Raw genomic sequence first — 14,473 nt, 5'->3', positions numbered from 1 at the left:
GGGATTTTCTCCGAGTACATCGGCAATTTCAAGACCTGCAAGACCCACTTGGACCAAGTAACCCTCGTCAGTTACATGATCTCCAAGTATGGAATTTAAGTTTTTTTTTTGTTATTATATATTGTTTTACTGATCCTCGGTCCCAACCTGGTCACAGCACCTAAAAGGACCTATTATTACAAACTTCGTTTACCTTCTCCTAGTGAAAAATTGTCAGAAGAATCGGAAAATGCATTCCGTTTTCCGATTTGAAATAATTTTCAATGGAAAAATCATGAAAATTTGAGAATAGGAAAATAATGCTATTCATCAAGGTTTTCTTAATTATAGTTAACTAACTTTTTAAACCTTTCAAAATTTTATGAAAACTTCTTCTAGAAGTACATTGAACCTTTCTTTACCCCGGTCCCGGCTTCTCGACTGAAGCACCTCTCAATACCCGATTTTTTTTAACTTTTCTTAAAGACATATGGAAGAGAGGGGAAAAGAAAACATTTCTTACTCCCGAGGGAATTTCACAGACCAAAGCAAAACTTCAACTTTGTGATATTAGTATAGCTTTTATTACATTTTCGTTACTAAATCAGTTTACATATTCAACATGAATGTTTTGCAATAATAAATATATATGTTCATATATTTGATTCTGAGTCTGTTTTAATTTGTTGTTCAAGGGGGGGATTTCACAAACCATTAAAAAGTCAGAAACAGTAAATTAAAGACGGTGTTTTTTTTCTACAAAAAGAAAAGTTCTCAAGCAAACAAAGATAAAACAAGAAAAAGGCAATTTGAATGATGACCTCCCCCTCGAACTATGACGCCTATGAGAAGATGGAGGAAAAAGTCAAACGCGATTGAGTATAAATTCTTTTCGATCACACACACCTAACTGGGCATGGACGCCGCCACTAGTGTACACATACTTTTGAGTCATTTTCCTTTTCCCAACTTTGACTATTGTAGTATTTGCAGTGTGTGAGTTTGCTTCTTGTTTTTTTTTGTTTGTCAGTGTTATTATTTAAATATTTAGCAGTTACTATTTTTGAAGCATGTGCCTTTGTGTGATTCGCTTTTTTCAACTACAAACGGAAAACTCAACGTACCTCAAAGAGAAATAGTAAGGTATAAATTCGTGATATGATTGATTAACGAAAGCTTGGAACGATTAGCAAAACAAAGTAAAACGTGTCAACAGTAAAGTTGTAAAAACTTGCGCCTTATTATCGGTTGTTTACGAACGGACGAAAACGATAGGTTCTGTGTTTTTTAAGAGATTCGAATAATACTAAATGGATGTGTTTTGTGTGTTTTCTCTCTGCCGTAATCAATAAACGTAACTATTCGAAATGGTATGCTTTTGCATCAGTCTAAATGTGATCAAATTTGAACAGTAACTGCTGCAGCTCAGCGCGTGCGCGCTCATTATTTCAGCCAGGAACGTAACTTAACATCAGTGCTTATCGATTAAAAATTTACCTCTTTTTCTCCGATTTCAAAACAGTCAAATTGGTAAGAGAAACAATCACAAAACTTGGCATGCCAGCTTCTGGGTAGCGTGTTGTAGTTGTTGTCGTGTAACGTGTCTTTAGAATTAGGATTTATTACGGTGATTCATTGCTATATGTGGTATAGTTACTGATTAGCTGTATGTGTTCTGGTGTTTATTAATTGGTTACTAAAAAGAAACATAAATAAGTTCAAGTGCAAGCAAGTAACAGATTGGAATATCGGTTCGTGTTTTCTTTTTTGTTTTGTTGCTTCTAAGGCCATCTCTTGTAGATCATCATCATCTTAATCAGCCTATTTTTAATAGTCTTGGTACAATAAAACAATACTGTCAAAGCATAAAACAGACAGTCTCTACACTAAAACAAGCGCGTGGGAACAATAGTAATAATCGTCCCAAACTGCAAACTGTTGGTTGGTTGGTTGATTAAGTGCGTTTTGCGTGTCGTGACCTACTTACAAAATCTAGAACAGAAAAAAAAAGTTCAAGTTCAACCGCGACTTACACTGGATGTTGTTCTTTTTTTTAGGACCAGCAAGAAATTGATTTAAAGCAAGTTGATCATCTTGTTCAACCTGGTTCGCTCTCCGCTTCCTGTAGTTTCTTTTTCTAGTACCTCGCACAATTTCACTCACACACAAACCGTCCAGCAGTGAAGCCCGCTCACTTTTGCTGCTTAATCTGTTCGAGTTTTTGTGCCAACAGCTCTCTTCGGTGCAACGAGATGCTGCCGGAGTTACCACCGCCGACACCGCCGACCCCTCCCCCGCCCATGGGAACCGTCAGGCCCGAGCCGAGACCACCGCCGACCTCCTTCCGCAGCAGGTTCACCTTCGGCTGCTGCAGCTGGTTCACGTTAAGGTTTTCGTCCGTGATTTTGTTGTCCGAGTACTGACCGTTGACCGTGGCGCTGTTCGGCTGACCTGGGTTGGTTTTAGTCTGGAAGGAATCGGTTATTATTGTTTAGGCATCTTTTATGGTTGGAAATGGAAACTTCGATTGTTTTAAAACTGATGATTGCAAGACAAATTAACTGGTATATATGTAATTAACAACAAATTTTGCCTTCCGCACTGAGGAAAGGCATTTAAAATCACTCAAAGAATGAATTAGACCAAATAGACCCATCTTCATTTATACATCGCCTGTTATGTGCTATCTTGTGACAACGACCATTTAGTACTTTTCGAGAAAATCGATTATTGAAGTTTGATGGTAAATATTTACTAATAAATATAAACGATATTTATCAATAATTCCGTACGATAGAGTCAAACTTTTTCAAGCAATGGTTTCGTATACTATCGCTTAACAAACGCTCCAAGTTTCAAATAATTTGGTCACACCAGTCGAGAATAAGTAAATAATATAAACAAAAATCAGAAAAAAAACACATTTACTCAGAATTTGCTTCTAAATGAAGCATTAGACTATGATACAAACTAGCACTTTTTCATGTTTGACAGTTCGCCAAACTAGCTAACAAAGCGAAATTCATGCAGGCTCCTGCAAAGAAAAGCCGGCATACTGCCAAATTGTCAAAAAGTGCGAGTTTGTTTGTCATAGTCTAATACCTCCTTGAGTCGATTTGTATACGTATACTGCCCATGTTCACATAAATATCCCATTAGAAAAACAGCAAGCTGATAAAAACGCAATTGAAGTTTGTCCCACACATACAGTGAGTCAAATATTTGTCCGTACCCCCCATACGGAAAATGTTTGTGATATAAAAGTTCATAAAATACGACCAAAGTACCATGTTTTATACATCAATCGACGCGGCAGAATATCCTCTTTAAGACACTGTCATTGGATTTGCAAAAAACTTTTTCTAAAAAAATACAAAAATATTTTACTGAAAATAGTCAAAAAAAGAGGTCAAATAATTGTCCGTAACCCTAATAAAAGTACAAAATCTGATCGATTTAAGTGAATTCATTTATGAAATGTTGTTTCTGTGTCAAATACTAGTACCTCTAGCCAGTTTGTGACAACTTTGAACTTCTGATAACTTTGTTAAGTTAGTTTATATTGAAAATTGGTTTAAATTTAGTTTTTTATGTAAAACTTATCAAAACATTAGTTTATAAACAACTATTTTTATAAAATTGCTATTTTATGTTGTAAGAGTCTCTATTGAACAAGTTTTAACAATATTTGTTCGAAATATACATTGTTTTCATCTTTTTTATTGACATTTTTCGACCAAAAATACTGTTTCGGAACAATACCGTTAAACAATCCTGATTGTCCCGGAACCGGTTTAACCCCTCGGAGGGAAATTTTGTGGTGGTCAGATAGAGGACAAAAAAACCCACCTCTTGCAATTTGAAGCATCCAATTTCGTCCACTACAGCCCGATTACGAGTCCCTAGTCTGAAATTTGAAATTTTCAAATTCCTCAAGCAAAACATTCTAACCCAGGCCGGTACAGAAATTCTCAGCACGGAAAGTGAAAATTTCAAATTTCAGTCTAGGGACTCGTAATCGGGCTGAAGTGGACAAAATTGGATGCTTCAAATTGCATGAGGTGGGTTTTTTTGTCCTCTATCTGACCACCACAAAATTTCCCTCCGAGGGGTTAAACCGGTTCCGGGACAATCCGGATTGTTTAACGGTATTGTTCCGAAACAGTATTTTTGGTCGAAAAATGTCAATAAAAAAGATGAAAACAATGTATATTTCGAACAAATATTGTTAAAACTTGTTCAATAGAGACTCTTACAACATAAAATAGCAATTTTATAAAAATAGTTGTTTATAAACTAATGTTTTGATAAGTTTTACATAAAAAACTAAATTTAAACCAATTTTCAATATAAACTAACTTAACAAAGTTATCAGAAGTTCAAAGTTGTCACAAACTGGCTAGAGGTACTAGTATTTGACACAGAAACAACATTTCATAAATGAATTCACTTAAATCGATCAGATTTTGTACTTTTATTAGGGGTACGGACAATTATTTGACCTCTTTTTTTGACTATTTTCAGTAAAATATTTTTGTATTTTTTTAGAAAAAGTTTTTTGCAAATCCAATGACAGTGTCTTAAAGAGGATATTCTGCCGCGTCGATTGATGTATAAAACATGGTACTTTGGTCGTATTTTATGTACTTTTATATCACAAACATTTTCCGTACGGGGGGTACGGACAAATATTTGATTCACTGTAAGGCTACATGTAGAGTTTTCGCAAAAAAAAAATTGAAAATCCTTCTGATTTCTAGAACAAAGTACTGGATGTTGTAAGCTCTTTCGAAAGATCACACGATTTTGAACCAAACTACATCAATAACTCAAAAATGATGAAGATGCATATGGGACAATTATGCGATCAGGGGCAGTATAGATGGGTCTAGAAAGTAGCTTCCACCCAGTTAACTCAATCCGAATTCTGAAACGGAATCTAATTGCGTTTGAAACGGAATTTGTATACGATTCTAATTAGATTCCGTTTCAGAATTCGGATTGATTTGACTGGGCACTTGCCAGATTGCCAGATAAATCTGGGAATGCCAACGCGGAACGTTTTTGAACTGTCATAGCGGGACCAATTTCCGTTCGTCAGAAGTAGCGAGTATTGCAATCGATAAATAGTGTAATTATTGTACACTTGTTGTTCGGTAACTGGGCGTTGTTTAACTGAGCTGCTTTTTAACTGGGCATTTGATGAGGCAGCGTTCTTCTATTACGTAACGCAGTTAGGGGGAAGGGGAGGGGCGTCAAAAAACCAAAACAAACCCAAAAAACCAAGGGGTAAATTGGGGATTGCCTCAAAAGGCAGAATCTCGGAAGGTCGAATTTTGTCTTTTGATCAGAAGACAAAACGTCTTAAAAGGCTAAATGTCTCGAAAGGCAGAATTATTGTGGAATTCAGAATTTTGTTCATATTTTCACGATTTTCATTGATTATGATGTTCAAAGATATAGTAAACTAACATACTTAGTTCTTTTTTTTTGTAATTTTAAGCGAAATAAGTACATAATGAGTACAACCTGTTTATTTTTACCGATCATATTGTTACCAAGCATACAAGTGAGTAGATTAGAATGAATTAAAGCATTTCAAAAGTGTTTAAATCTTGTTGTTTATTGAATTATGGTGACGATAATCGAAATTTGATCATTCGCCATCAAGTACTGAAATGAATTCAAATTATTGCAATTGATTTTTTGCGGCAAGTAAATAGAAAATTTAAAATAAATAAGTAAATTGCTAGCAGCAATGCAAGAAAGATATGCCTTCTTTATTTCGAAACCAATTTTTGTTACATAACTATGGTTTATAAAAATAATAATAGCAAAACAATAGCAAAATAGCATAAGATTTGCCTTATGAGAATTCTGCCTTTCGAGCAATTCGGAATTGAATTTCGGCCTTTTGGGATTCGGCCTTCTGAGATTCGGCCTTTCGTAGGAGACCCGTAAATTGTTGTAAAAATCATGTTCAAAAATAAAAGTTTTTTCAAACGTTTACAAAAATATGAAAAGTAAGCATTGTAAAGAATTTTGAGTAAATTTTATTTTCATATTTCATCAGGAAAATAATATGCATCGGTGGTCCTCTCGTTATTTTTCGTTCAGCCCAGTAAGTGACCAGCATTCGGTGATTGGGCTACGTTCTCAGTCCAATTACCGAACAAGTACTGTATAAAGAAAATGCGATTTGTTAATTTTCTTTTTCTTTTAATATTTTCATAAAACTTTGTAACTGACGAACCTTTTATAATTATTCACCGAATACAGTAAGATTTTAGCTTCTTGCTGTAGCTCGATAATTACGCAAGGCTCCCTTTATTTCAGGGTGTCCACCAGATTTCGATTTTCAATTTCCCGGTTTTTCCCGGTTTTCTCCCGAGACCAGAAGGAATTTTCCGGAATGTCTTTAAACCAAATTACAATGTTTTTTAGGCTAACGTTAATATCATCATACTTTTTGAACGCATACATTTGGTTCAAAGTTTGAATTCCTCAAGAAAGCTTTCAAATCTTGAGTAAAAAGTAAGTAAGTTGTAAACGAAGCCGTTTTTATCTGTTATCAATCAAACCTCTAATTTTCAAATTATTTGATTTTTTCATCAAAAGTCGTTTTTATTTTTTTAAATAAGATAAATTATTAATAGAATTTATTAATTTTGTAAAATAGATTTACAAAAATACATTGTTATCAACATTGATGTAAATGCTTGTTAATTTTCTTTGAAAAAAGGTTTTGTGAATTCAAAAAGAACAACTCTTCCAAGAATTATAAATTTCTGTGATTTTCTTTTTGTTAAAATTATTAGAGCGAGTTGTGGCGCTATAACCACGGCAAATAGTGTCCAGGGCATTCGTGGAAATACAATGTCCCATCCCAGAGGGTCCCGGAGTACCAGACCTTCTTAGCATGGTGCTCCCAACGAATACAACCAAATCTCGGAGCGTATGGTGGTGTGTCCCCACGCTTCTTCCTCCCCTGTCGATTCAGAATTGTGTTGTTGTTCGAACACTCAGTGCTCAAACTCAACCCAATTACGAGTCATCTCTGCGATACGGCTTTACGCAGTAGGCCTGGCCGGTTTAACGCTTGTGATGTTTCAATGCATTCTAATGCAATGGCGCACTACAAATGTTAATAAATGACAAGAAGAGTGCTAGGCGTCATCTAACCTAAGGCACACCCTTCGAAAGATTGGCTGCGCTAGGGTCTGATTAGATTAGATTAGATTTTCTTTTTGTTAAAATTATGTAAGTACTTTTTTATAACCAAAAAAGTCTTTTTGCATCATTAGTCCAAACAAAAATGTATACACTTTGGCAGCTGCGCAGGAAAAGTGCCATAAAAATGTAAAAAAAAAATCGATACCTTGAAAGTTTTTTTTTAGAATAATTACCTACTTTCTAAAAAACCCAAAACACATAATGGTAAAAACAATTAAAAAATTATCGTGCTGTGATTTTTTCAACAACACATAAGGCGGGTACACATTTTATTTAAAGTTTTTGTTGCCCCGAAAAATCAGGGGACAAAAAATTATTATTTTTTTTTTTCAAAAAACATCAAAATTTTAATGGAAATTTAAGTGCAATCAGCTGAAATCAATTTAAAATGCATTCCCTTGCGTCTTGAATCATTTTTAAGCATGTTTGGGTTGATTTAATAATCTCTTGAATTTTTGAAAATTTTCGATCTTTAGTTTTTTTTCGTTATTTTTTTGTTTTCGTCAAATCTTACATTTTTTGTAGACTAATGATTGCAAAACAACTGAACTAGCGTAAAATTAGATTAGATTAGATTTTCTTTTTGTTAAAATTATGTAAGTACTTTTTTATAACCAAAAAAGTCTTTTTGCATCATTAGTCCAAACAAAAATGTATACACTTTGGCAGCTGCGCAGGAAAAGTGCCATAAAAATGTAAAAAAAAATCGATACCTTCAAAGTTTTTTTTAGAATAATTACCTACTTTCTAAAAAACACATAATGGTAAAAACAATTAAAAAATTATCGTGCTGTGATTTTTTCAACAACACATAAGGCGGGTACACATTTTATTTAAAGTTTTTGTTGCCCCGAAAAATCAGGGGACAAAAAATTATTATTTTTTTTTTTTTTTCAAAAAACATCAAAATTTTAATGGAAATTTAAGTGCAATCAGCTGAAATCAATTTAAAATGCATTCCCTTGCGTCTTGAATCATTTTTAAGCATGTTTGGGTTGATTTAATAATCTCTTGAATTTTTGAAAATTTTCGATCTTTAGTTTTTTTTCGTTATTTTTTTTTGTTTTCGTCAAATCTTACATTTTTTGTAGACTAATGATTGCAAAACAACTGAACTAGCGTAAAATGCATTTTTTAACACTTTTTGCATTCAAATTTTGAGACTATGGCTTGTTCCTTGATTTTTTTCAGATTTAAACAAACTACACATACTTTTTTGAAGTTGTAGCTATTTTAAATTAAAAAATAACTCTATTTTATCTCTAAAAAGTCAAATGGTCAAATTACAGCATTCTTTTTTGAACATTTTTGATCCATTCTTTTGTTGCTAAGATACAGGCCAAGAACAATATTTTAAAAGAGTGTATTTTGTGTGACAATTGGGTACTAAAGCCCTATGTCAATTTTTATGTACAACGTTAAAAAACACGATTAAAAACCATTTCTGATCACTTTTTTTCATTTTAATGCAAAATTTTTTTTTGACAAGACAACATTTTTTCGATGAATTAACTATGGTCCCCTTGGAACGAGCTGTCAAGTAGGAGCTTTTCTGTCAAGAAGGACCGTGAGATTAATTTTTCAAAATTGATTTAAAAATCCATTTTGAACTCTTTGTGGTCGTACAAAGGGTCATTGTACTCAGAAAAATAAGTTTTATCGCTGTAAACAATAATATCAGCAATCTAAGCTTCATTTTAGGACCCAATTTGAAGGAAAAGTCTTGATCTTTAAATTTAGAGAGATATTTACTGTAATGTTGTTTTCGTACCATGATATCCATATTTTCCACTTACAAAAAATCCTAATTTTAATTTTATGCAAAACTAATATTTTAGCAAAGATGGGGTAAATGTCCGCCATTACGGGGTTTGTCTTCCGGACCCCCTGAGACCGCTCGTGGTACCACCAGGAATACATGTACCCCAGGTTGAGAACCGCTGGTAGAGCAAACATTTTGCTTTATTAAAAAAAACAAATTCGCCTGGTAAAAGTATCATAGGATACAACAGAAAAAAAAATCCATAGCCAAGAAGCATGAGTCTATCACACAAATTCAAACATAGATTTCGCGAATTCTTCATTTAGAATAACAGGAATAATATTCTTATTGAGAAAAGAACATATTGAATACATTAAAGAGGCTTTTGTCAAATTTTATCGAAACTTGAAATATTTTCCCGGTTTGTCGGTCGAATTCCCGAGTTTTTCCCGGTTTTCTCCCGGTGGATAAAAATCCCGGTTTTTTCCCGAGGTGGCCACCCTGCTTTATTTAGTTTTCCAGACGATGTACTTTGTCATGAAAATTTGTACTGCACTTCCGGGAGCTGTCGCCTACATTTTGTTGCAAACCGACTTTGCAAAACATCTCCCACTTCCGACGCAGTTCTTTGTCTCCCGAAACTTGAAAATAATACGCACAACATATTTAATTCAAACAAATTATTCAAGTCAACCTTCTAATTTATAGATGTTACCAAAGTGGGATGTGGGATGATTCGAAAATCACGTAACGCATTCTCTTTTTATATCCCACCAGATTTTGACAGAATTTCCATTTTCTGGCAATTTCGAACATCTTTTTGCTTAAAATGAACGAGTTTAGTTGAAATTCGATAAATTTACTGATTTTTTTCTAATGAAAATGTAAATTCTTCAATCTAAGGAAGTTTATTTTTCGGGTGATTTTATAGCCTTTCCTGAGTGAAAAAGGTAAAGGTATAATTTCATCAGAGCAGGCCCTTGGTTGCAGAACTCGAATCAGATATTAAAATGAGAAAATAGAAAAATACAATTAAAAATTGTTTCCTCAATTAGCTATTAGATTATGGCAAACAAACTCGCAAACAAACAAACTTTGTGACAGCCTGCTTTGTTTGTTTGCAGAAAAGTCACCCTGCATTTATTTGGCTTTGCTTGCGAGTTTGGCAAACTGTCAAACACAAACAAGTGCGAATTTGTTTGATTGCCATAGTCTAACAGCTCCTTGAGAAATTTTGGACAATTGTAACATCTGATAATCAAGTCTGGAATTTTAATACTGCTGTTGGTAATGCTGTCAATATTTTATCCACGAACAGAATGCGCAACCTTTGTTGACCGCATTTCTTGAGAACTCCGCAGTCTACTTTATTGACAAAATTTGGTTAAACTCAAAAACAACAAATAAAAATGAAACTTCGCAATCTTCAATTCTTCAAATCTTCCTGTCTTCTTTCTTCACATGCCAAGCCTCTCCAAGAACTTGCCTGGCAGCGAGGCAACACTTACCATGAGTGAGTTTAGCCGCTCCATCCAGTAGTCCGGATTGATGGTGGAAGCAGCAACGCGATTTCCCGCCATGGCTGTCGAAGAGCAATAAGCATGATAAGAACAACATATATCAACTTCCAGGTGAGCCAAATTACCTTTGTTATTTCCATCGCCGAGTCCTTGATTCTTGGCGTCCAGCTCCGCCAGCCCATCGATGATGTACTTTTGGAAGCTTACGCTCGCTCCCTTCAGGAAGGGCAGAATGTCCACGTCGGCGTTCCTTGACTGAATGAGGACAACATTAAAAATAACGCTTCAACTACCTCCCAAAAGGACAAACCTTAAACTCGTGCAGCTTGGCCAGCCCCTCCTGGCTGGTGTCCGTGTTGGAAATCAGCTTGAAAATGTTCGACACCTCCTCGTGGGTTTCGTGCACCGGCCGGCTGCCGTGGCGATGCTGGGTGTTGTTGTTTTCACTGTTGGAGTTGGCCACGGCCGCGGCATGCTGGTTGTTCGCGGTTGCCACCGTCGCCGCCGACGACGATTCTTTGTTGAGATTTTTCAGTATTCGCAGGATGTACGTGTTCAGCTCGGAGTGGCTCGGGATCTTGTTCAGATGCTGCAGAATCGTGTTGCCCTTGATCTTTGTCATGTTGTGGATGATGGTTTTCACGGTGCGGAGGGGGGTGTCCGACGGCCGCTGCTGCCACCATATGCTCGGCAGGGCCAGCATAAACTCGTGCACCTCGAGGAGGACCGCGTCGTAGTCCAAGTCCGGCAGGCGGTCGGGGATAACCTGGAAGGACGAAACAAAACATCGAATTTAGTCCACACCACAGCTGCGAGATCACACAAACAACAAAAAAACAACCATAAATGAGATCTTGTCCCAATTGCTATTACAGATGACGCGAGGAATTGATAAACCGAGCATAGCGTGCAATTCATGATTCCTACTCCACAGTAGATCGTTTGTAGCAACTTCTACCTCTTGCCGCATCGCACCGGTCACGGTAATATAGAGAACAGCCGGTCTAATCAATGATTACGATCATCCATGATCAAGGCAAGGATCTAGGTATGATAGCATCAATCGGATGTGAGGTTTTTTCATTACCCAAAGTAAGTACGATGCTTAAGCTTGAATACGGTTGCGGATCTCTCTACTGATGTTGGCGGCAGTTACCAGCGATCCAAGTACACGTACTCGTTCACCTTCTCTAGCTTATAGCCATAGCCTTAGAGGACCTATACGTCAGGATCGGCCGATACCTTATTGTAACGCCCCATACGGTTGATCAGCTGGGTCAGTTTTTTTTTTCCGGAAGTCCATTTTCGTGTATAATCTGTCATAGCTGATCGCTGTCGGTCTGTCGGTCGCTTGGTCGGACGAACCTCCGTGCGTAAGGTGTAAGGTGTAGAGGGCAGAGGATTTTATATACTGCATTCATAAGTGTAAGCAATCTACCTTATCGACCTTTTTGCAAATGGGGCACACGACACCAACCATCCTCATCCAGTGGGTTTAGCTCCTCCCAGATATTAGGAATTACCAAGTGGATCATCTTCGCCAACTGCTCTCCTACAGATTTGAAGAGCTCACCAGGTAACCGATCTTTGCCGGCAGCCCTGTTGTTGTCTGATCTATCATTTTAACTGACTCCAGATCAGGTGCCGTGAACTTGGTGGTCCAAGTTGGGCTTCAAAGCCTTCTCCATGCGCACATAGTCGTTGAGATGCTTGTTGAAGAACTGCTGCCACGTGTTCAACACCCCAGTCCATGAGAAGGTATCTTACGGCGTCCCGACACATGTTGGCTTGCTGCGCTAACCCTTTGCGAACCTTCTCGTAGGACTTCCGCGTATTATTCTACCGGAAAGAAATAGTTGCGATCACGATCCTTTTAAATGAAGGCCATTTCAGCGCTTGTTTGTATCGTGCCACGTCCTTATCGATTGGTGGCATTTAGCTACACCGCATAAATTCTAAAAAAGAACAACAAACTTACCTTAACGTTTCGCCAAATGCACTTCATGAGCAGGTCCGTAAACTTGGGCAAACAACTTGTCTGGCAAGATTCCTTCAGCAGCCGGATCAACGCACTGAAAGGCAAAAAAGGGTTAGACGTGATCACATTCATAAACCTCCAAGTGGCTATTCTCCTCTCACCAGTTCAGGTTGGTAAAGTTGGTGCGGTCCAGTATCTTCAGACAGATCCCGTTCACCACCTTGGTAAACTGGGCGTCGTCCGTGCTGCCGCCGAGCTTGTTGTCCGCCATCAGGCCCAGCAGTACGGCGATCAGACTCTTGATGGTGTTCACCGAGAGGTTCTTGCCGAGCGTTTTGGACGCAAAGAACGAGTAGATGCTGTGTAGCAGCGGCTGATACATGGCGAGCGACTCCGCAAGCGGCTTCTGTTGCAAGTACTGAAAAAGAACTCGACGTTAGTCGGTTCCGTCCAGGCCGTCACTGACCTCCCTGTTACCCGTACCTTAAACTGCTGCAGTATACTCTGTATGTAAATCTCTTCGTAGTCCCGCAGGACGGCCTGCTTCTCCTGGGACTCGAGAATGTCCGACAGCTCGTTGATGGCGGCGTGAGCGGTGTACACGTCGGCGCTTCCGATGCCGCGGATGATGCGTAGCAGGTTCGGGTCCAGTTTGGGTAATGCGTCAGCCAAGCTGAAAAAGAAAAGAGCAATAAGGAAAAAAAGCACAAACGTCATCTACGGTTGCTAGCTGCCACAGAGCGGAGAAGGTCGCGCGCGTTACGGACAATCTAGCTACAAAATGGACACACACGTACTTTGCAGTTGGTTTTGGCTTGTTCGATCCGCCGCCGCCGTAAGCTGGCGAGCGCAGATGCGACGGTGGACTCATCGCGTAGTCCCGCGAGTGGGCACTGATTGGCCGGTGCAACGTGCGCGCTAGCAGTTGCTGGAACTTGTCCTCCGGATAGGCCACGCCCCGCACCGGAATCACCGTGATCGAGTCGTAGATGAACGAAACGTCAATCTTTGGCAAGTCCAGCTTGCGGTGCTGCTCGGCCTTAACCCAGTTACACTCGATCTCGGCGATCACGTTTTCGTCCAGCTTAAAGGGACCGCTCGGTCTGCTGGGCGGATTGACAACCTCCGGCGGTCTATATTCAGGGTGAGCGGACACCACGAATCGGAACGAGAAGGGACCAAGAGGGACAGCGCCAGCAGGAAAAGAGAGAAGAAACGCATTACTAATCATCGTCATCGTCGATCGTGTTCGTGTTGTTGGCGTGAGTGTGTTAGCGGAGCAGGTTAGCGGCAGTTGTTGCTCTAGCGATGTAAATGACGCGGGACAAGTGTAGGGTGGGATTGGGGGGTTAGAAATTAATGTGTTTAGTCTGACCCGCTCAACTTATAAAAAAACGGAAATAAACATATTAAAGGTAGTAACAAAATAAGGGGGGGCAGCGGAATCCAAACAAACACAAGCCTCAACCAACTGCAAATACCAAACAAAAATGTGAACAAACGTAAAAAAAAAAAACAAATGAAAGCATATGGGAATTATCGTATGATCGCTTGAAATGTTGTGATTATCTGTAAGGGGTAATGATTAGTACGTAAAGTTTCACTGATAAAAGAAATATAATGCGTTTTATAAACTTTTTTTAATTGGTTACTAAGCCCTATGTCAATTTTTATAAACAACGGTTAAAAACACGATTAAAAGCCATTTCTGATCACTTTTTTTCATTTTAAAGGCTGATACGCAGATGGGAAGGAACGCAAAACTCCATACAAAAAAACGCCCAAGAAACGGTCAAGGAAAGGGTCACGAAAAGATTTTTCTTAAGTGGTACGCAGCTGAAAAGTAACAGAAACGGAAAGATTGCGTTTGACGTTTCTTCGCGCGGTGCTTGTTTATAATATGTTTTGATGAAAAAATCAAAGAATTGTAATTTTTCTTTTTGAATGCGACTGATAATTACAAACGTTTTAATAATTTTGTATTGAAGATAATAATATTTA

General features: G+C 37.9%; 1 protein-coding gene across 3 annotated transcripts in view; it reads right to left on the bottom strand.

Annotated features, from left to right (window-relative positions):
• Positions 1-540: 540 nt before the first annotated feature.
• Positions 541-14,473, bottom strand: part of LOC120423171 (protein mini spindles-like) — a 30,141-nt gene continuing 16,208 nt past the window's right edge. For 2 of the 3 annotated variants that reach the window (XM_039586853.2, XM_039586854.2), the window contains 8 exons: positions 13,270-13,605; positions 12,956-13,145; positions 12,634-12,890; positions 12,473-12,566; positions 10,805-11,260; positions 10,620-10,749; positions 10,483-10,556; positions 541-2,446 (listed from right to left, as the gene is read on the bottom strand). In XM_039586853.2, the coding sequence (XP_039442787.1) occupies positions 2,171-2,446; positions 10,483-10,556; positions 10,620-10,749; positions 10,805-11,260; positions 12,473-12,566; positions 12,634-12,890; positions 12,956-13,145; positions 13,270-13,605 (1,813 nt within the window). In that variant the 3' untranslated portion in view covers positions 541-2,170. The remainder of the gene's footprint in view (positions 2,447-10,482; positions 10,557-10,619; positions 10,750-10,804; positions 11,261-12,472; positions 12,567-12,633; positions 12,891-12,955; positions 13,146-13,269; positions 13,606-14,473) is intronic. The other variant, XM_039586855.2, reaches the window with a different exon arrangement.

Source organism: Culex pipiens, chromosome 2 (assembly GCF_016801865.2).
Source record: "Culex pipiens pallens isolate TS chromosome 2, TS_CPP_V2, whole genome shotgun sequence".
Taxonomy (NCBI): Eukaryota; Metazoa; Arthropoda; class Insecta; order Diptera; family Culicidae; genus Culex; species Culex pipiens.
Note: the sequence above shows the minus strand (reverse complement) of the source record. Positions and strands in the feature narration are given on the sequence as shown.